This window comes from Dendropsophus ebraccatus, chromosome 6 (assembly GCF_027789765.1).
Source record: "Dendropsophus ebraccatus isolate aDenEbr1 chromosome 6, aDenEbr1.pat, whole genome shotgun sequence".
NCBI lineage: Eukaryota > Metazoa > Chordata > Amphibia > Anura > Hylidae > Dendropsophus > Dendropsophus ebraccatus.
In genome coordinates, this window is record NC_091459.1 from 21,792,491 (window position 1) to 21,816,294 (window position 23,804).

Here is a 23,804-nt window from a genome sequence, read left to right on the forward strand (position 1 = left end):
AGACAGGTTTGTGATTGCTCCCTGACTAGGTGAGTATATGTTTTTATTATTTTCTGTCAGGGATGGGTCTAGAGGAGAGGGCATGGGGGCTACTACACTGGGACCTATGATGGGGGGGGATACTACTGTGGGACCTATGATGGGGGGGGGTTACTACAGTGGGATTAACTGGGGGAGGGGGATTACTACAGTGGGATTAACTGGGGTAGGGGATTACTACAGTGGGAGCCTAGAAACCTAGGCTCAGGGATACATGTATGTCTATGGAAGCAGCACAGGTGCATGGAGATGGGGGGGTCAGGTTACCAAGTCAATAGACAGCTAACCCGGCCCCCAGAGAGGAGATCACATGTCCTTTGTCTACATAGGGAGGTGGGAAGAGGGAGCAGAGCCTGATCAGAGTGGACCCAGAATAGAAGATTTTAGACATCCAGAGCAGATAAAAATTAGAAACAAGGTTATACATGTATATTAGACATAGGATGGTATTGGGAAGGGGGATTGTTTAGAATATTGTTTTTGTTACCCGGGTAAACCCTTTAACAGATAAGGTGTGAGGAGGAAGGAGGGACAACAGCCTTGTAGGTACAGGAGAAAAAAAAAGCTATATTGCCTTTTAAGATCTATTAGAGCATTTCTTATATTCTTTTTTTGCTATTGAATTGTTTGAAATGACAGTTAGTTGTTTTTGTTAAAAAAAAAATAATAATAATTTGGGAATTACCGGTAACTGAGACTGGAGATGAAGGGCATGGAGGATTACTTCCAGTTGTATCTCAAACCTTCCAGCTAAGGGTCCTATTACACGGCCCATTCATAAAGTGTAAACGAGCGCTGCTTTGCTAGATCGTTTACTAAGCAATTATACGGGCCGACGGGCCTTTAGTGTAAAATATTACAGTATTAAAATATTAAAGTATTAACTGACCAAACCACGTTCCCTGGTGTCCTCGGAGCCTTCCCTGTCTCGGCCAGTTGTGGTGTAAGCCCCCGGTGATAATGTTACTATGTTGGAGGATTGGCCGGTCACTTGCTAGGTGGTTAGGTGTGACTCCATGAGATACAGACGGACCTTGGAGTGCTATTTCGTGATGCCAGTGCCAGGTAGGCACACAAGTGTGATGGCACGCCTGCTTTTATTTGACAAGGCTGATTGTACCCTTTTACCCTGTGGTCATTTTCCTGCTTGGTTGCTGCGGGGTCCCTTGGGTTAGAGTGATCACAGATGGCCAGAGTGATGTAGTGACCCTCCCGGACTGTAGGAACCGCCACCCACAGAAAGGGGAAGTGTCCCAAGGCTGCGGTGTGTGCTGTGTAGGTGGATAGCAAGAAATCACAGAGTCTCTTTAACGTGAAGGAGCTCAATTTACTTAAATTTGCAAATGTGCAGCAGGTCATACAGAATCAACCGTATGAGGATTCTCTGGATAAACCACTTGATAGCACACTTGACAACAGTTCCAGATAAATACTTGACAATACAACAACCTGATCTGTAGTAGAAGTGCAGTGTAGGATATAGTCATGTTGACTGAGTTGTGCTGAGTAATACGAAGAAACAGAGTAGCAGAGAGGAGGATGCTGTGATAGTCTCAACCCATGTAGTACTTTGCTCTGCCGGGAGATTGGAGGATGAGGTAGAATACTTAGAAGAAGAACAACAACAACACCTGTGCCCGTGTATTGACCTTGAATTAGTCTTCACACCACCTTATGCCCACTAGACTTGGCTGAACCTTCCTAGAGGGTGACACAGGCCCCAGAGCTTGTTACCTGGGATCAACGGAATGCTGAGGGTTCCCTGCTGACACCCGCGCTGCGAGATAGAGTTCATAGGCTTACTGCAACTTTGCTCTATCTACATCACTTCCTAGCTTTTTGGCTTTTGTGGATACTGTCCTGCTCTGTGACACTCCTTGTCCTTAGCATGGGTTGAGGTTGTCTCTGGCTTGTCCTCTCCTAAGAGGGGTTTAACAGTGCATAGTGCTGTGTAGCGTTACTAGAGAGAAAGTTGTTAGAGGTGTACTGTCTTGCGTCCATCTCATACGGGGTTCTAGCTAAGACTTACTCTTGAGGGTACGGGGACCTTGGCATAGGGCCAGGGCCGAGATAGGACCACTGTGGAGAGCACAGTGTCCTTTCTCCACAATGCCTAACACGAAAGACCTTTGCTCCTCCTCCACCCATGTGACTTACTTCCCCAGTGTAACTAACGTGTGCTGTGAGTGGGTAAAGAGTGCAACAGACGAAATAAGGAGAGAGTTGATAGGGGAGAAGAAAACGGGTTCCTACTGGTCTGCAGATTCAGGTGACACATAAATAAACAATAACTCTTTACATCCTTCAGCTGTGCGGCTTCCAAATACACATATATAATACAGTGACATCTAGTGGCGAACTTTAGTGTATCTAACTGTAACACCCGTGGTAGGACACCACACAGTGATTGGCTGAGCGGCTGGGGCCTGTCAGTGCAGAGACCGGACCAGAAGGTAGCAGAAGGCAGAGCTGCAGAGACCAGGGAAGGCTCCTGAGGACATCAGGAAAGGCCCAAGAACACCAGGGAACATGGTTAGGTAAGTAAATACTTTATTATTTTATACTACAATCATCAGCCGTTGGCCACACATCGCAATTACACATAGCGTTGGATGATTTAAGGTCTGGACCTAAAGAAATGGTCAGCCAATGACAGTTTCATCCTTACACGGAACAATAGTCGGCCAGATTCGTCTATTTATCGCTCTGTGTAATAGGGCCTTAAGGCTGGGTTCAAACTGCATTTTTGCAGTCCATTTAACATATCCGACTTCCATAAAAAAAAAATCAAAACATGTTTTTTTCTTTTTTTTTTTTTAGCGTACACATGGTTGACCACAATTTTGTGTACATTAAAAGTAACCTTTTAAAAACTGATGTTAAACGGGCGTCGAAAATACAGTGTGAATTCAGCCTAAGGGCCCTATTCCACCGGACGATTATCGTTAAATCGTTCGAATCGAAACGATAATCGTTCGGTTGAAATGCAGTTAACGATTAACGACCGAACGTTATCGCTTTAACAACCGAAATCGTTGATCGCTTTATAAGACCTGGCCCTATTTTTATCGTTGCTCATTCGCAAAACGTTCGCATTGAATAAGATGTTGTTTGGTCGTTCGCAGTAGATACGAAAGCAATAGCGAAGAAATAGCGAAGAAAAACGGCCGCAAATACGATCGTAAGTAACGATTATCATTCCATGAAAATGAGTGAACGTTTTCAAGTCTTTCGCAATAGCGGTCGTTTGAGACCGTTAATCGTTAATAATTGTCCAGTGGAATAGGGCCCTAAGGGTGGGTTCACATTACAGAATCCGCGCAGATAAATTCCAGCGGATTCTGACGCTAGTACGCGCTCACGGCCGCGCGCCTCTCCGCCCGTGCCATAGACACCATTTATGCACAGGTGGATTCCGCATTCCGCCAAAAGAATTGACATGTCAATTCTTTGGACGAATAGCGGAATCGGCCCGCCTATAGAATGGTGTCTATGGAGCCAGCAGAAAGGCGCGCGGCAGTGAGCGCGTACTAGCGTCAGAATCCGCTGGAATTTATCTGCGCGGATTCCGTAATGTGAACCCACCCTAACAGTGGAATGGTTTTGGCCATTAAACAGATCATAAATCCATGAATTAGTAGTTGAAGTAGAGTTTATTATAACTGAATTCCTTGTACAGTACACATGCTCATAGCTATACATATTTCCTGCTTTGCGTATTATACAGTACTTACACATAGAACAGAATGAAGGTGGGCTCATTTTACACCCGCATTGGCTGCATTACTGATATTTCTATTAATATATTTATGATTCACTCTCCGCTTTATTTAAAGCTTGTGTCATCCAAGAGACGTTCGGTGTAGTCACCTGCCATTCCGGATCAGCTATGTTTAGATACCTTTGATAAGACATCCATTGGAAATCTGCTCCATACAAACATCTGCTATCTCTGCAGTTTCAGCTTTTCCCCATCCTTGCACTGTCCACACAACAACATTTTGCAAAGGTCAGTCTATTCACGCAAGTAGATACCGGTGTTAGCATTCTTCAATACGATTGCTGTAAGCAATCAGTTATTACAGACAAGTATTTAGACAAGTTTCCTGTGTTTTGAGACTCGCAACTGAGGCTCCACGGACTGCTTCTTTGCATATTCCAATTTTGTAGGGGTCAATCAGTGGAGACTCGTAAATGAGCACTCCATTGGATTTTTTTGCTGTTCTCCCTGAGTTCAGTGATTGGTGTGTTTTGTTGGTCTATTTGTCATTGCCCTCGGTAGCCAGAATCCTGCTCCACACTGACGAGGGGCAAATACCCCGAAACTGCAGTCTGTGGATGGATGCCTAGCCTTGGTAACCCTTGTCTTATGTCGTTATACTCGCCACAAGCTCGCAACAGAGTGGACCTGAGGGACTACGTATCAGGGTGGTTTGGTGTTCTCCCCACTGGGAGGCACCCCTTGGCAACGCGCTTCCATCTCTGGAGAGAGGGATATCTGGCTATTCCCGTGTTTTGAGACTCGCAACTGAGGCTCCACGGACTCCTTCTTTGCACAGACAAATATTTACACACAGCATTATATTCTCAGTAATCATTAGAAATATATCATTCGGTCAGTATTTAAAGGGGTTGTCCACAGTTTTGATTCCTTCAAAAAAATAAATGAAAGTGTTACTCACCTGTCCAATCCTCTGCAGATGCAGATCGGATAGTGCCCTGTTCCCACTACTCAGCACTTTCTCATCCCATGCCGTCACATGGTGCCCTTCAGGCCAATCAGTGGCTTCGGCAGGTCACTGCACTGACCTCTGTAACCCCCCTCCCCCCCGACGATCACTGTATCGGGCTCCAGCTTCTCCGGCACGTGATGTGCTCTATCCATTCCTATGGAGTTGCGGGAAAGAGCCATCTTTTTCTGTCGCTTCATAGGAATGAATAGAGCCATGGGTCACGTGCCATACCCGCAGCTCTATTCATAATACACAAGCCGGGGCCCAATACAGAGATTGGCGGGGGGACAGAGGTTAGACCCCTCCCCCCGCCATGTCCTATTTCTTCCCCTATCATTTGGATAGTGGAAAAGTTCATTTTTAGAGATGAGCGTACCGGGTTCGGGTTCGAGTCCATCCGAACCCGAACATTCGGCATTCGATTAGCGGGGGCTGCTGAACTTTAATAAAGTTCTAAGGTTGTCTGGAAAACATGGATACAGCCAAGGACTATATCCATGTTTTTCAGATAGCCTTAGGGCTTTATTCAAGTTCAGCAGCCACCGCTAATCAAATGCCGAACGCTCGGGTTCTGATGAACTCGAACCTGAACCCGGTTCGCTCATCTCTATTCATTTTCTCTGTAAAACCCAGCAATAGCAACAGAAGTTGATGACTTTATGGCCACAATTAATTTAGGCATCACTCTGAAAACAAGGCACATTTTTATAGGCAGTAGGTTTTGCAGCCCTTGGTATCAAATGATGAATTCCGGCAGTTGTGGTACAATTACAGTTTTCTTAGTAACATCATTACCTTGTCCAATGACCTGCAATTTTTTAGTGACCATCACTCACCAAGGGTCACCATGGATCCCTAGACTTAAAAGGTTCTCAATATATAGGTGTCTTCCAGATTTGCTAAACTGTACAAAACAGAAACTGGTGTAAACGGCACAAAGCAACCAATCACAGCTCAGTTTCCATTTTACCAGAGCGGTTGCGATGGGAATTTTATGCCATTATTACTTTGACGCAGTTTAATAAATCTGGGCCTTTGTTTATGTCATGTCATCCTCCAATAGCAGCCAGAAATGAAAAATCCACCACAGCTACTGGAGAACAACAGGGCCAAATCATTTCCCTTGGATCCATCATCACAGAGGCACAAGGAGTAATAAAGGTCGCAATCCATTATAACGCAGGAGTGATGGAGGCCAGAAAAATAGTGTTCAATGATACATAATGTTTTTGTGTTTTCATTTTTTACATAATGGGGGAGATTTATCAAACATGGTGTAAAGAGTCTGTGAGGAATGAAAGGTGGAATCTGATTGGTTGCTAGGGGCAACTGAGCCAGTTTCACTTTACACCATGTTTGATAAATCTCCCCCTATGTTTTTAAAGCACTAGTACATTTCTTTGTGGTTTTTCATATGAATAGACCAGCACCCAGGGCCGGCGTCAGCACCCGGCTAAGTAGGGCAAATGCCGGGGCCCCCAGCTCCTCTAGGGGCCCACTCCCGTTTGTTACTACATTTTTTTTGTTAGTAAAAAAGAAAAAAAAGTGTAGTAACAAAGGGGACTGGGCCCCTAGAGGCCGCATGTGACAGTTAGGGGCCCGCCGATCCATACTGGGGCCCCCGAGCACCTGTCTTCCATCACAAATCTTCCCTACAGCCGAGTAGGAAAGAGGACCTGTGAGTCTGAAGGACCTTTGATGATGTCACGGGTCATGTGATCGGACACATGACCTGAGGGCAGCAGGTAGGCTCTGCAAACTAAGTGTCCTGTATGTGCTGGTTCTTCTACTTGTTTTGTGTATAGAGGTCCTGCTGTAATATATCTATATCTATTACAGCAGGATATATATATATATTACAGCAGGACCTCTATACACAAAACAGATAGATAGATAGATAGATAGATAGATAGATAGATAGATAGATAGATAGATACAGATATCTAGTTATCTCCTATCTATCTATCTATCTATCTATCTATCTATCTATCTCCTATCTATCTATCTATCTATCTATCTATCTATCTCCTATCTATCTCCTATCTATCTATCTCCTATCTATCTCCTATCTATCTATCTATCTATCTATCTATCTCTTATCTATCTATCTATCTCCTATCTATCTATCTATCTATCTATCTCCTATCTATCTATCTATCTATCTCCTATCTATCTATCTATCTATCTAATCTATCTATCTATCTCCTATCTATCTATCTATCTATCTATCTATCTATCTCCTATCTATCTCCTATCTATCTATCTCCTATCTATCTCCTATCTATCTATCTATCTATCTATCTATCTATCTCCTATCTATCTATCTATCTCCTATCTATCTATCTATCTATCTATCTATCTATCTCCTATCTATCTATCTATCTCCTATCTATCTATCTATCTATCTATCTATCTATCTCCTATCTATCTATCTATCTATCTATCTATCTATCTCCTATCTATCTATCTCCTATCTATCTATCTATCTATCTATCTATCTATCTATCTCCTATCTATCTATCTATCTCCTATCTATCTATCTATCTATCTATCTATCTATCTATCTATTTCCTATCTATCTATCTATCTATCTATCTATCTATCTATCTATCTATCTCCTATCTATCTATCTATCTATTTCCTATCTATCTCCTATCTATCTATCTCCTATCTATCTATCTATCTATCTATCTATCTATCTATCTATCTATCTATCTCCTATCTATCTATCTATCTATCTCCTATCTATCTCCTATCTATCTCCTATCTATCTCCTATCTATCTATCTATCTCCTATCTATCTCCTATCTATCTCCTATCTATCTATCTCCTATCTATCTATCTATCTATCTATCTATCTCCTATCTATCTATCTATCTATCTATCTATCTATCTATCTATCTATCTATCTATCTATTTCCCTATCTCCTATCTATCATATGAACATGGTGAGACCTCTAGTTCTCCTATATTCAGGCCCTGCAGTGATATACAGTGTGTGTGTGTGTGTATATATATATATATATATATATATATATATACACACACACACACACTGTATATCACTGCAGGGCCTGAATATAGGAGAACTAGAGGTCTCACCATGTTCATATTATAAATAAATATATATATATATATATATATATATATATATATATATATATAATGCTGGTGCTGCTAGTTCTCTAGTATACAGCTCCTGCTCTGTGTGTGTGTATGTATATACACACACACACACACACACACACAGAAGGAGCTGTATACTAGAGAACTAGCAGCACCAGCATGATATATATATATAATCCTGTGACTGGGTCTGACTCCTCCAGAGTCCTGACTACTGCAGAGATCAGGAGATACAGGAGGAGAAAGATATGCAGCAGCCACATGTTTCTTCTGCTGCAAATCTTTCCTCGCCTGTCTCTCCATGATTTGCTCCTCAAAGGGGCCCGCCGAGGCTCTGTCGCCCAAGGGCCCACAAAAAGCTGGAGCCGGCCCTGCCAGCACCGGTGCGAGAATGCTGGTGCTGCCGTCCTTTTTTAACCCCGCCCAGTTTTCAAGTATGACACCGGGTTATTCCCAAGCACCGGCCTGGGCCTCACACCCCAGTGTGACGATCTCCCCTCTGTGACGTGGCTCCGTTAGAATCAATGAACCCACATCACAGAGGGGAGATTGTCACACTGGGGGGGGGGGGGGGGCGGGCCAGCCACCAGTGCTTCATGCCAGGCTGGTGCTTGGGAATAAACCAGCGGAGTGCTCGGGAGCTGGGTGGCGGTTCAAAAAGAGGACCGCAGCACCAGCATCCCTGCACCAGTGCTGCTCTATTCATAGAAAAAAACCACAAAGGCATGTACTAGTGGTCCATTTGCTTTAACAGGTGGTCCCAGTTTTTAAAAGTACTTACAACACCTTTCCCTGTTTCCCCAAAAGAAAGACATCCTCAGAAAATAAGGCATAGTGGAGGATTTACAGGACAGCTTAAAATAGGCAGCCCCTAAAAATAAGGCATCCCCCGAAAGTAAGACCCCCGCTGCCACCCTCTGCCACCATGCTGCTAAGGGCTGGGGGAAGGTGGTGGGTTGTCTGGTTATACTGGTTTGTGATGACAACTTCTATACAGTATAATATATATATATATATGTGCACTATATACATGCACTACTGTATGACATTGGGCACATTCGGTAAAAAATGCAGTTATCAAACTGCCCATAAGATGGTATGGGAGCCCAAAGAAGCTCACAATATACTTGACACAAACAAAAGATTTAATAACAATGGATTTAGACCACCTGTGCTCCGTAACCAGTTTGATTTTAGGCTAAAGCGGTATCTAAGTACTGGAAGCAGGACTAAAGGTCCACAAAAACCTTCAATTACTGGCGGACGAACGATGGTCCGGCAGTCAGTTATCTATCACCGCCCATCCTCCCCATACACAGGAACATTCAGCATGAGCGAGTGATCCTGTGTTCTCTATGGGGAGGGGTAAGCCGTAGCAAGAGAGCTCTGGCTGTGGCTTATCTCTCCAGAAACAACAACGCCTTTCCGTCCCTCCTCCCAGCCCTGCTCAACATTAGGAACGCCCCTGGACAGGATTTCTCCTAATCATCACTTTTCTGAACACTGCACATGTGCTGGATCGTTAAGTCACCTGTGCAGTGTTCAGACAATCCTGCCCAGGGGCATTCCTAATGGTGAAGAGGGCGGGGAGGAGGGACGGAGAGGCAGTGCAAGCCTGGGGCACAGACACTCTAGGCCACGCCAATTTGACACAGGGCTGCAAGTTTAACAGTTGCTTTTTAGGACAATAACTGCATCACCTGCCTAACAGAGCCCAGGACAGATCTTGGATTAAAAGCAGCTCTCTGAAGGTACAAGTGGTTTTGGGGGGGGGGGGGGCAGATTGTGGTTACAGAGTCACTTTAACCAATCAGATTCAGTCAACTAATGTGATCAACTCTTTGCCGTTGGCCCCGATAAATGAATGCACTGTTGTTAAATAAAGTCAGGCTCCACCTTAGTCATCTGCCACACGCCCAAAGATTTTATTTTTATTCACACATGGTATCATAAATGGCACATTAACTTCATCAGCACTATTGGTTGAACCCGCAGAGATAATTTATGCAGATTGAAGTAATACTTTCCGGCTATACCATTTGTCTACATACAAAAATACAATATTTAAGGGGGGGCAAAAAAAATTAGAAAATAAGTTAAAAAAAAAACGTGCAGAGAAAAATTCCTGAAAAATTAGCTAAATTTTCACAAAATATAATCCTGTAAATTTTTACATATTTCAAACACTGGCAAGTTTTAAAAAACAATAAAGATATTTTCTTTGATGCGTCAGTAGCATAAAAAGGGGTGAAGATGTCGTCTCAGTGTGCGATCCAGAAAATATCCAGACATATTTCTGCTCAGTAGAAGTGCATAATATTCGTGTTCCCTTCCACGCGTCATCTAGTGTTCATTCGAAGCTGATGGATAACAATGCTCTCTAAAAAAAGAGAAAAAGAAATATGGTTTCAGTGTTTAGGGAAGGGGCGGTTATATAGCGACTCCATCTTCATCCAATCCAGTTTCTTATGATGAAGGTTGATACGCATGTTTGTCCTTTGGTATTTTAGCTGTGCCCAATTCTATGATGAATGACTTTTTAGCAAGGCAAGCATGATCTTAAAACATGCCAGGCATACAACTAGATCATGCCAGACACACACCTAGACCATGCCAGGCATACAACTAAAGCATGCCAAGCATACAACTAGACCACACTAGGCATACAACTAGATCATGCCAGGCATACAACTAGATCATGCCAGGCATACAACTAGACCATGCCAGGCATACAGCTAGACCATGCCAGGCATACAACTAGATCATGCCAGGCATACAACTAGATCATGCCAGGCATACAACTAGATCATGCCAGGCATACAACTAGACCATGCCAGGCATACAACTAGATCAGGCCAGGCATACAACTAGACCACACTAGGCATACAACTAGACCACACTAGGCATACAACTAGACCACACTAGGCATACAACTAGATCATGCCAAGCATACAACTAGATCATGCCAGGCATACAACTAGACCATGCCAGGCATACAACTAGACCATGCCAGGCATACAGCTAGACCATGCCAGGCATACAACTAGATCATGCCAGGCATACAACTAGATCATGCCAGGCATACAACTAGATCATGCCAGGCATACAACTAGATCATGCCAGGCATACAACTAGACCATGCCAGGCATACAACTAGATCAGGCCAGGCATACAACTAGACCACACTAGGCATACAACTAGACCACACTAGGCATACAACTAGATCATGCCAGGCATACAACTAGACCATGCCAGGCATACAACTAGATCATGCCAGGCATACAACTAGACCATGCCAGGCATACAACTAGACCATGCCAGGCATACAACTAGACCATGCCAGGCATACAACTAGATCATGCCAGGCATACAACTAGACCATGCCAGGCATACAACATGACCATGCCAGGCATACAACTAGATCATGCCAGGCATACAACTAGGTCATGCCAGGCATACAACTAGATCATGCCAGGCATACAACTAGATCATGCCAGGCATACAACTAGACCATGCCAGGCATACAGCTAGACCACGCTAGGCATACAACTAGACCATACAGCTGACTAGATATGATGTGGAAAGTTCTCACAGCTGACAATGCATATCAGAGCAAAAACCAAGCCATGAGGTGAAAAGAACGGCCCATCAGGGAGACTAGTCAGGGTGGAGGGAAAGTTTAATGTAAAAAGTACAGAGATATTCTTAATGAAAACCTGATCCACAGTACTCTGGATCTTACACTGGGTGGAAAGTTCACCTTCTAACACGACAATGACCCCCAAGACAACAAAAGAGCTTGGTGCCGATCATGGCAGATCAGCGCTGGCGTGGGGATCCCAGTGACGCAGTCCTTTTTTTGAAATGCCACCCGATTCCTGCGCTCAGCGTTCTTTTGCTGTGCAACGCCCCAGTTCTATGCATTTGGGTTGGGCTTACTACCCCGTCAGTGTGACGATATCCCCTCCCCTCTGTGACATGACTCTAATAGAGCTGCGTCACAGAGGGGATATCATCACACTGGGAGTGACGGGCCCACCCCCAGTACATAGAGCCAGGCTGCTGCACGGCAAATGAATGGCACCGAGTGCAGGAACCGGGTGGCAGGAAACACCACCGACATCCCCGCAAAGGCGCCAATCTGCTTATGTAAAAATAAAAAAAGCAATGTACCTAATGGAGAACATATAATAATATGATGTATTATATTTCATAAGAATTCTCAATTAAATAAAAAATAGTGTCATTTATGATAATTTCAGCTATTTTGGCCTCAGTTGTGTATTGAAGTTAAACTGTAGGTTATTAGATACCCTGAAATAATCATCTATCTCTGATGTTATACAGAAACTTTAATCATCATCCAGAATTATAATCTGCCTCTAGCAGAAATGGAGCCATTATAATCAGACTAAATTTAGAAAGGACTGAGATAATTCTAGTTACGGATGTGGAACAACATTAGTCATTTCACTATTTAGTATAAGCTGTCAGTCTAATAGGACAAGGACCTAGGTGGGTGTAGGTTGGACAGGTTTTCCTTGTGCCGGATACAAGTTTGGGACAATGACAGGCCACCTTGACTTGACCAGGGGATTTAATAAATGTCTAGGGCACCAAACTGAATCTAGCCAGGCAAAGGAATGACTACTTATGACGTTGCAATGGAGCAAAGAGAGATCTGGTATATTAGACCATTAAAGTGAAACTCTACCGATATATAAATTACTTCTATTTAAAAATCTTAAGTGTTTCAGTACTTATCAGCTGCTGTATGTCCTGCAGGAAGTGGTGTATTCTTACCAATCTGACACAGTGCTCTCTGCTGCCACCTTAATCCATCCAGATCAATAGCAAATCCCCATAGAAAATATCTCCTGCTTTGTACAGTTCCTGTCACAGACAGAGGTGGCAGCACAGAGCACTGCCTCAGACTGGAAAGAATACCCCACTTCCTGCAGGACATACAGCAGCTGATAAGTACTGGAAGACTGGATATTTTTAAAAAGATGTAATTTACAAATCTGTATAACTTTCTGGTAGCAGTTCATTTTATATAAATGAATAACTTTGCAAAACTACAACTCCTATCATGCCTGGACAGCCAAAGCTTTAGCTTTGGCTGTCCAGGCATGATGGGAGTTGTAGTTTTGCAACAGCTGGAGGGCCTAGGTTCCCTGCCCCTTTAGGCAGGGCCGATTCAAGAGTTTCTGCCGCCTGAGGCAAACCTCAGGCGGCCGCCCCGAGTGATAGCCAGCATCCCCCCGGACCAACCCCCCCCCCCCCCCCACACCCGCCGCCGCAGCAGCAGCAGCCATCTACTCACCTGTCCCACACCACAGCCGGCCCGCGATCTCTGCTGTCTCCACATCCCGTCAGGTCCCGCGATGTCACCCTGCAGCTGTCACGGACCTCCAGGCTGTGGTGAGTGAGTGGGGTGATCGGGTCGCGCGGGGCGGTCCCGCGCGACCCGATCACTCCAGCGCGTCCCCCACCGACCCCGGGCACTCACCACAGCCTGGAGGTCCGTGACAGCTGCAGGGTGACATCGCGGGACCTGACGGGATGTGGAGAGCGCGGGCGACGGGACAGGTGAGCGGCCGCTGTCATTTTTGTTAAGTGATACTTAACAAAAATGACAGCAGGGGGGACATAATGCCGCCCCCAGCCGGACCGCAAATTCTGCCGCCTGAGGCGGAAGGCTCATTCCGCCTCATGGCAGAAGCGGGCCTGCCTTTAGGGCATAATTTTAATATAAAATGTGACCGAATAATATCTTGCAAATGTTATATTTAACCAATATAGTATATCTGACAAGCTTGAACAATTCCAGCAGTTTTCATGATTGCTTTCCAAGCCTTAAAAAATACCCTATCATGCATTACTATAAAGTACAAACATCCAAACATATGTTACATAGGATAAAAGAAACTTAATTTTAACATCCAAGCTTGCACGTTTCAATGACTTACTGGCAGATGTGTAAACCAAACATTATTGAAAGTACAAATACGTAGCCATGAGCCCTGTAGAGCTACTCCTCCATGTATCAGGAGATGGCAGTATTTTCCAAGATTTTGGGAAGCAGACTGCTTGCATCTATATAGACAAATATACATACATGCTTATACACTCACTAGAGAACTGTGGGGGAGATTTATCAAACATGGTGTAAAGTGAAACTGGCTCAGTTGCCCCTAGCAACCAATCAGATTCCACCTGTCATTTTCCAAAAAGTCTGAGAAATGAAAGGTGGAATCTGATTGGTTGCTAGGGGCAACTGAGCCAGTTTCACTTTACACCATGTTTGATAAATCTCCCCCCATGTTTGATAAATGTCCCCCATGTATGCAGAAGACAATATGCACACTCATCATCATGTTTGTTCTCATGCCATCATCATCGGCATGCATCTCACTACTCAATTCAGTATTAACAGTAACTGCTATAGTAGTTTACACTGTAAAACATTGATTTCAATACTAAATATTTATCAAGTAAATCCATATTTAAAGCGACTCTGTACCCACAATTCTATTTTCCTATTCATCACCTGTCTGAACACTGCACATGTGCTGGATTGTTAAGGCACATGTGCAGTGTTCAGACAGGTGATGAATATGAGAAATCCTGCCTGGGGCATTCCTAATGGTGAAGAGTGTGGGAAGGAGGGACGGAGAGGCGGTGCAGGCTTGGGGCATAGACACTCTAGGCCACGCCAATTAGACACAGGACTGCAAGTTTAAAAGTTGTTTTTTAGGACAATAACTGCATCAACTGCCGAATGGACCCCTGGACAGATCTTGGATTAAAAGCAGCTGCCGGTACAAGCGGTTTAGGGAGAAGGGGGCAGTTTGTGGGTACAGAGTCACTTTAATTTTTCTGAGGATACTGCTGCACATAAATTCTATATACCATATAGGATACCTGTCATTTGTATATAATGAAAGCAGCCATTTTGTGGGCAGTGCCCATAGCGAAAGAAGCGTATGGAATAAAACGAATATTGCCAATCTTTATGTTTTTGTTGTACTCAATGTTTTACAGTACATTCATTTTCAGAATTAATGTTTGAGACACATGGTTATCTTTCTTTCTTTCTTTTTTGTTACTTGTAGTCATTACACCAAGAAGTTCTACAGATCATCAGTCTGCCAGTCTATTGAACAGCAGAGATGAAACAGAAAGTCATGAATTAGTAGAAAACTAACAGGGAACTGCTTTTAATGGTAGCAGAACCACCTGCACATACCCCTGAGGCTTAGCCTCAGCCCTTCCCCGCTCCGAGAGGGGCAGAGCTGCTGGCTGGAGATTTCTTCAATTCTATTTTCATAGACTGACTCTCGCCACGTGGCTCAAATTTTGACAGATTTCCTGCTCCTGGCACTGCCATTATTGGCTTTACTGCTTTCATACCTTTTGACATGGGAATGCGGGTAGGGATGTGGCGTTGGGTTGACCCATCCTGTGGTGTCTAAAGAATTAGAAAAAGTGATCAGTTAAGGCAGCAACTTAATAGGCTCTATGCTACACAAATGCTGAAAATATAAATTGCAGTGCTGGCGCAGGATTTACATAATAAATGTCATAATAAAGCGAATGTACCAGCAGTACACCGATAGACTGGCGCCAGCGCGGGGATGCCAGTGCTGTGGTCCTTTTTTTTTTTAACCGCTCCCGATTCCTGCGCATGGCGCTGGTCTGTTCCCGGTCACCGGCCACCTGAAGCTCTGTAGGGGTAGGGGCCGCCCGCCCCCAGCGTGACAAAACCCCTCCCCTCATTCGAATCAATGGAGCCACGTCACAGAGGGGGAGGCAGAGCGTCACACTGGGGGCTTGCAGGCCCGCCTCCGGCGCTTCAGGCTGGGTCAGTGACCGGGAACAGACCAGCGCCGTAGCGGGAACTGGGCTGCGTTTAATAAAAGTACAGCGGCATCGGCATCCCTGCGCCGGTGTATTGATGTAAACATCTTAAAGCGATGTACCTGCCGGTACATTTGATTTAACCTTATTGTGTTTATGACCTTCAGAGGCCGAACATGCTATTCACATATAATAGTTTATATTATAGAACCAGTTGAAATTTTGTGAATAGCCGCCATTTAACAGCAAATAAATGCTGTTGTTTTAAAGTAATGGCAATTTTTGCCATTAAATGGCGGCCATTCACTAAATTTTAACAGTGTGTGTTGAATCCACTGTTCATTCCATTACTGTTTTTGGTTGAAAAATACTGTGTGTGAACATAGCCTTAATTTGTAAACAACTTTTTTTTTTTACTTGTGTTAACCTTTCTTATTGATGTATTTGTATAGCAAGGGTTGGATGAAAATTGCATTTACAAACTTTTTATGCAATACGTTTCCTCAAAATGATTATTTTTTAATTATTAACAAGCTTTAGCTTATGCTATTACTACTGTTGAGTGGACACGAATTGTTCGGGTTCCGTAACATTCTCTGAACCCAAACGCTCGGCATTTGACTGCCTCTCTAGGGCTGCCAGGAAAACATGTATACAGCCTATGGTCCGCTGTTTGTGACGTTCAACCCAGCCTGAACTGCAGTACCGGCTGGGTGAACATCACTTTTTAATTGGAATGCTGGCACATTCGTGTGTGCCCGTGCTCCAATTAGCCATAGCAAACAATGTAAAGAATGTCCGGAGCCGTACTTTACATTGTCTGCACAGTCCATAGTCATGTCAGTTTTTTGTGCAGCCGCATTTAATCCTGGACGGAGTGTATACAGTGTGTATACACTTCGGCCTGGGATTCCATAGTAGTTCATGTGAACAGCCGCTGCGACTAAACAATAGCTGCTGTTGCAAACCTGCAACAACGGCTGTTATTTAACCCCTTCGTGCTGCAGCTAGTTTGGGCCTTAATGACCAGGCTAATTTTTCAAAATCTGACCTGTCTCACTTTATGCTCTTATAGCTCAGTGATGCTTTAACGTATGCTAGCGATTCTGAGATTGTTTTTTCGTGACATATGGCACTTTATGTTAGTGGCAAAATTTGGTCACTACTTTGTGTGTTTTTTGTGAAAAACATCAAAATATCATGAAAAATTTAAAAAATTTGCATTTTATGAACTTTGAAATTCTCTGCTTCTAAAAAAAGAAAGTCGTAGCACATAAATTAGTTACTAAGTCACATTACCAATATGTCTTCTTTATTCTGGCATAATTTGGTAAACATATTTTACTTTTTTAGGGTGTTATGGGGCTTAGAAATTTATCAGCAAATTATCACATTTTCGTGACACTGATTTTTTTAGGGACCAGTTCTTTTTTTAAATGGATTTAGAAGTCTGGTATCCTGAAAAACCCCATAAGTGACCCCATTTTGGAAACTACACACCTTAAAGAATTAATCTAGGGGTATAATGAGCATTTTAACCCTACAGGGGCTGGAGGAAAGTATTCACAATTAGGCAGTAAAAAAATTGAAAATTTAAATTTTCCAATAATATATACGTTTAGATTAAAGTTTCTCATTTTCAAAAGGAATATGAGACAAAAAGCACCCCAAAATTTGTAACGCAGGTTCTCTTGAGTACAACGGTACCCCATATGTGGGCGTAAACCACTGTATGGGCACACAGCAGGACTCAGAAGGAAGGGAGCGCCAATTAGCTTTTCCAATGCAAATTTTGCTGAAGAAGTTTCTGAGCGCCAGGTGCGTTTGCAGAGCCCCTGTAGTGTCAGCAGAGAGAAAACCCCCCATAAGTCACCCCATTTTGGAAAGTACACCCCTCAAAGAATTCATCTTGGTGTGTGGTGACCATTTTGACCCCACAGGTATTACAGGAAAGTATTCAAAAGAAGACAGTAAAAATGAAAAACTTGAATTCTTCCAATAATATGTTCGTTTAGTTTGAAATTTCTCAATTTCACGAGGAACAAGAGGAAAAAAGTACCCCAAAATTTGTAACGCAGGTTCTCCTGAGTACAATGGTACCCCATATGTGGGCATAAACCACTGCATGGGCACACAGGAGGGCTCAGAAGGGAAGGAGCGCCAATTAGCTTTTTCAATGCAGATTTTGCTGCAGAAGTTTCCGAGCGCCAGGTGCGTTTGCAGAGCCCCTGTAGTGTCCGTAGAAGAGAACCCCCCCAAAAGTCACTCCATTTTGGAAAGTGCACCCCTCAAAGTATTCATCTTGGTGTGTGGTGACCATTTTGACCCCACAGGTATTAGAGGAAAGTATTCAAAAGTAGACAGTAAAAATGAAAAACTCAAATTTTTCCAATATTATGTTCTTTTAGTTTGAAATTTCTCAATTTCACGAGGAACAAGAGGAAAAAAGTACCACAAAATTTGTAACGCAGGTTCTCCTGAGTACAATGGTACCCCATATGTGGGCGTAAACCACTGCATGGGCACACAGGAGGGCTCAAAAGGGAAGGAGCGCCAATTAGCTTTTTCAATGCAGATTTTGCTGAAGAAGTTTCTGAGCGCCAGGTGCGTTTGCAGCGCCCCTGTAGTGCTAGCGGAGTAAAATCTCGCCATAAGTCACTCCATTTTGGAAAGTGCACCCCTCATAGAATTTATTTTGGGGTGTGGTGAGCATTTTGACCCCACAGGTATTTGAGGAAAGTATTCAAAAGTAGACAGTAAAAATGAAAAACTCGAATTTTTCCAATAATATGTTCCTTTAGTTTGAAATTTCTCAATTTCACGAGGAACAGGAGAGAAATGTCACCCCAATATATGTAAAGCAGGTTCTCCTGAGTAGAACGGTACCCCATATGTGGGCATAAACCACTGCATGGGCACACAGCCGGGCTCAGAAGGGAAGGAGCGCCAATTAGCATTTTCAGTGCAGATTTTTCTGAAGAAGTTTCTGAGCGCCAGGTGCGTTTGCTGAGCCCCTGTAGTGTCAGCAGAATAGATTCCCCCCAAAAGTCACCACATCTTGGAAAGAGCACCCCTCAAAGAATTCATCTTGGGGTGTGGTGACCATTTTTACCCCACAGGTATTAGAGGAAAGTATTCAAAATTGGCCAGTAAAAATGAAAAACTCGAATTTTTCCAATAATATGTTGGTTTAGTTTGAAATTTCTCAATTTGACGAGGAACAGGAGAGAAAATGTACCCCAAAATCTGTAACGCAGGTTCTCCTGAGTACAACGGTACCCCATATGTGGGCATAAACCACTGTATGGGCACACAGCAGGGCTCAGAAGGGAAGGAGCGCCGATTTACAGGAGCAAAACCGCAGCTAGTAATGGTTATTAGAATAGCGCAGTTACTAAAATAAGATAAAAAAAATGAGATTACAGGTAATGTGGGGTGGTTACGGGCAACCAGGGGTGGTTATGGGCAACCTGAGGTGGTTACAGGTAATCTGGGGTGGTTACGGACAACATGGGGTGGTCACGGGCAACCTGCTGTGGTTACAGGCAACGTGGGGTGGTTACGGGCAACGCGGGGTGGTTACGGGCAACGTGTGGTGGTCACGGGCAACGTGTGGTGGTCACGGGCAACCTGCTGTGGTTACGGCAACGTGGGGTGGTTACAGGCAACGTGGGGTGGTTACAGGCAACGTGGGCTGGTTACAGGCAACGTGGGCTGGTTACGGGCAACCTGCTGTGCTTACAGACAATCTGGGATGGTTACGGGAAACGTGGGCTGGTTACGGGCAACCTGCAGTGCTTACAGACAATCTGGGGTGGATACGGGCAACGTGGGGTGGTTACGGGCAACCTGCAATGCTTACAGACAATCTGGGGTGGTTACAGGCATTGTTGGCTGGTTACGGGCAACCTGCAGTGCTTACAGACAATCTGAGGTGGATACGGGCAACGTGGGGTGGTTACGCGCAACCTGCAGTGCTTACTGACAATCTGGGGTGGTTACGGGCAACGTGGGGTGGTTACGGGCAATGTGGGGTGGTTACGGATAAACTGAAGTTCTTATAGGCAATCTGGGGTGGGTACCTGTAATCTGACATGGGCACCGCAATCTGGAGGGGGTCATTGGCAATTTGGGGTGGTTAGAGGCAAGGTGCGGTGGTCAGAGGCAAGGTGCGGTGGTCAGAGGCGACGTGCGGTGGTCAGAGGCGACGTGCGGTGGTCAGAGGCGACGTGCGGTGGTCAGAGGCGACGTGCGGTGGTCAGAGGCGACGTGCGGTGGTCAGAGGCATTGTGGCGTGGTCAGAGGCATCGTGGCGTGGTCAGAGGCATCGTGGCGTGGTCAGAGGCAACGCGCAGTGGTTACGTGCAATCTGGGGGGGTTACATGTAATCTGGCATGATTACGGGGAACCTGGGGGGGTTATGTGCAACCTGGAAGGGTTACAGACAATCTGGGATTGTTACTGATAAACTGAAGTGCTTATAGGTAATCTGGGGTGGGTACATGTAATTTGGGGTGGTTACGGGCAATCTGGAGGGGGTCACTGGCAATTTGCGGTGGTTACGGGCAACGTGCGGTGGTTACGGGCAACATGCGGTGGTTACGGGCAACGTGCGGTGGTTACGGGCAACGTGCGGTGGTTACGGGCAACGTGCGGTGGTTACGGGCAACGTGCGGTGGTTACGGACAACGTGCGGTGGTTACGGGCAACGTGCGGTGGTTACGGGTAATCTGGGGAGGGGTTAGGGGTAATTTGGGAGTAAACTGCAATTATTACTATAATAAAAAGTGTGTGTTTTATTTTTTTGTATGTTTGTCACTTTTTGTACTTTATACATTCATTTTCACTGTATTACTATGATTACTGTGATATTTTCTATCTCAGTAATCATAGTTCAGTGACAGAGACCAAATTGGTCTCTGTCACTTTAAATTTTCAGAGTTGGCTGGTTGTGAAGCGCATGCGCACTTCATAACCAGCCAGGACGTCGAGGAGGAAGGAGCTCCGTCGATCCGGTGAGTATATGGGGAAGGGGGGGGGGGGTGACTGGGGGACGGGGGTGACAGGGGGGGTGGGGGGCGACTTGGGGGGTGGGGGGACATCACTTTTTATCCCCCGTCACCAATCATTTATGGTGACAGGGGATAAAAAGTGCCGGGAGCACATGGCACAAGCGATCAGCGGTATATAGTATATACCGCTGATCGCTTGTACCGGGACCCCACAGGGGGGTCCCCGATGACTGCCCCATGCTCTCCACTACCTCCGGTGGCGGAGAGCATGGGGCTTTCATTCATTTTAACCTTTTAATCGCTGTGAACCGACGTTAGTCGGTTCACAGCGATGGCGGCGGCCATCTTGGAAATGATGGCCGCCGGGGGAGGGGGGTTAGTTATCGGGGCACTAGGGGGGTCTGATCTGGGGTCTGATATACACTTATTTCATCTCCCCCCGCCGTAGATTCACGGCGGGGGGAGATGAAAGGCGGCGGCGGCGGCACCGGTACTCTCATTTACCGACGGTCGCCGCTATAACGTTAATAGCGGCGATCGTCGGTAAGGGGGGGGGCCGGGACGGACCTCACACACTGCCCCAACCCCTCAGCTACCTCCGGTAGCCGGGGGGATGGGGTGGGGGCCGTCCCGGCCCCGCAGCCTTATTCTCTGCCATCGCCGTAAAAAGCTGATGGCAGCAGAATAAGGACCATTAGTGACCGCCGTAGAAAGCCGTATCGGCGGTCACTAAGGGGTTAATAAAAAAAAATCTATTGTGTAAACAAGGCCTATGGCTGTATTTGTGTTTTGCAGGACTCCCTAGGACGGCCTTCATTTTCTTCAGACACTGGGAGTCAAATGCCGAGCATTTGGGTTCTGAGAACGTTGCCGAACCCAAACAATGACTGTATTATTGGGCAGCTATATAGTACATCAAAAGTACAATTCTGTGAAGTTGGCGTCTCCATTTCTCTGCACAAAAGTGGATGAAAAAGTGACCTCTTTTAAGGCTGCATTCACACGTACAGGATCCGCAGCAGATTTAATGCTGTGTTCAGTTATTTAGATCAAATCCACTGTGGATCCGCACCATCAAAACCACTGCGATATGATAGGTGTCAAGCTACCCTAAAGTGTCACTGTTGTTTTTGTTTTTTACAGAAATCAATAGTACAGGCGATTTTAAGAAACTTTGTAATTGGGTTTATTAGGCAAATATGTCATTATCTGCATTCAAAAAGGTCCCTCCCTTCTCTCTCTCATTCACTGCTCATTATCAGGAAATCTCGACTCTTTTACATCAGTCGAGCCCTGTCTAACCTATGGAGAGGGGAGCGGGGAGGAGGGAGATTGGTCGCCAGCAGAAAACAGAGAACAAAGGATTACACAGCGAGACCTGTGTGAAAGCTGGTATTCAGAGGTCAGAGAGGTCAGTGCTGACTTCAGATGAGATAGCCAGGTGATGTAGCTGTAAATTAACTCTTTGTTGTCCTGTTTTGGTGCCTCATCTCCCTCACCCCTCCCCTCTCCATAGAAAACCATGAAGACAGGGGGAGAGCTTCAAACTGCTTTTTCATGATAAAAATGCATTTTTCAGCTAATAAACCCAATTACAAAGTTTCTTAAAATCGCCTGTACTATTGATTTCTGGAAGAAAAAAAAAAGAATTTAAACGACAGTGACACTTAAATCAGATGAAAAAATATTTATAAAAAAACAAAAACAAAGTAATCCGTTCTAATAGTTGAACATTTACCATGTGTCTAAACTGTTATTTCTGTTGCCTCACATTACGTTTATTTGTTTTTTTTGGATTGTTATTAGGAGTGTCTTGGCAGATGTGCACTTCATATTACACCCACCCACACACAAAAAAGTATATGTTGTGTGAAGGATGACATAACTCAGTGAGCATCAAGGTGTGGTTCAGTTATGGAGGGTATTTCCAGTTTAGTGTGGCTGCACATCTGTTCTTTTTCTTATAGCCCGTACTCTTATAGCATTAACAATGTGACTGTTTAAAGGATCAAAAAGACAATGCCTTTTAAAGAAGACCTGTCACTAGCTGAACAAAAGAAAACCAGGAGGCTCCCCTGGCTGCTGCGTCCTCCTTGCTTCAAGCTATGGCCATAAACATCCTCTTCCTCACTCCACAATATACAAATGAATTGCTGACTAGTAGAGATGAGGAAACCGGGTTTGGGTTCGAGTCGATCCGAACCCGAACGTTCGGTATTTGATTAGCTGGAGCTGCTGAACTTGGACAAAGCTCTAAGGTTGTCTGGAAAACATGGATACAGCCAATGACTATATCCATGTTTTCCACATAGCCTTAGGGCTTTATCCAACTTCAGCAGCCACCGCTAATCAAATGCCGAAAGTTCGGGTTCGGATCGACTCGAGCATGCTCCAGGTTCGCTCATCTCTACTGACTAGCTATCAGGGTATGATCAGAAAGGGTTAACATGCAGCCTGTGACCAATCAGCACCACAGGCTACGCAACACTATGAAGGTAAGTAACCTATGAACTGGTCAGACTCCCAGGTTATGTGTTAGCCCTGTCTGTGGTGAGTCACTGGCGTTAGCACCCCGATAGCTGGACAGCAATTCATTAGCATTTTGGTGTGGGGACTGCACACGGAGGGGGGGGGGGGGGGGTCAGCAGCAGTTAGGTTAATCTCCTGGTTTCTTTCCATTCGACTATTGACAGGTTAACATAAAATATGGCCATCTTGTTGCCTCAATAGTTTTGAGGATCTGCTGATTTTGTCAGGAGAAGCAACTTCTGGCTATTTCTTGTAACAGCTACAAGGAAAATGTAATATTACATGATGGCCATGGACATATGGGTAATGCATAGACAAGCCAGGAGTGTTAGGTGGAGCTGCTCTCATGAAGACAGGATAGTGACCCAAAACGCACTTCCAATGTGTGTATGAGCCACTTGGGCAAAAAAAAAAAATGTGATGAGTCCTGTGTCAGATAATCCCTAGACCTCAACCCAATAGACACTATTGGTGGCTGACTCATCGATATAGTTGAGAGAAT

General features: G+C 44.7%; 1 protein-coding gene across 6 annotated transcripts in view; it reads right to left on the minus strand.

Annotated features, from left to right (window-relative positions):
- Nucleotides 1-9,799: 9,799 nt before the first annotated feature.
- The window catches only part of FILIP1 (filamin A interacting protein 1), a 123,436-nt gene continuing 109,431 nt past the window's right edge, over nt 9,800-23,804 (minus strand). For 5 of the 6 annotated variants that reach the window (XM_069974648.1, XM_069974649.1, XM_069974651.1 and 2 more), the window contains 2 exons: nt 15,151-15,372; nt 9,800-10,278 (listed from right to left, as the gene is read on the minus strand). In XM_069974648.1, the coding sequence (XP_069830749.1) occupies nt 15,166-15,372 (207 nt within the window). In that variant the 3' untranslated portion in view covers nt 9,800-10,278; nt 15,151-15,165. The remainder of the gene's footprint in view (nt 10,279-15,150; nt 15,373-23,804) is intronic. The other variant, XM_069974652.1, reaches the window with a different exon arrangement.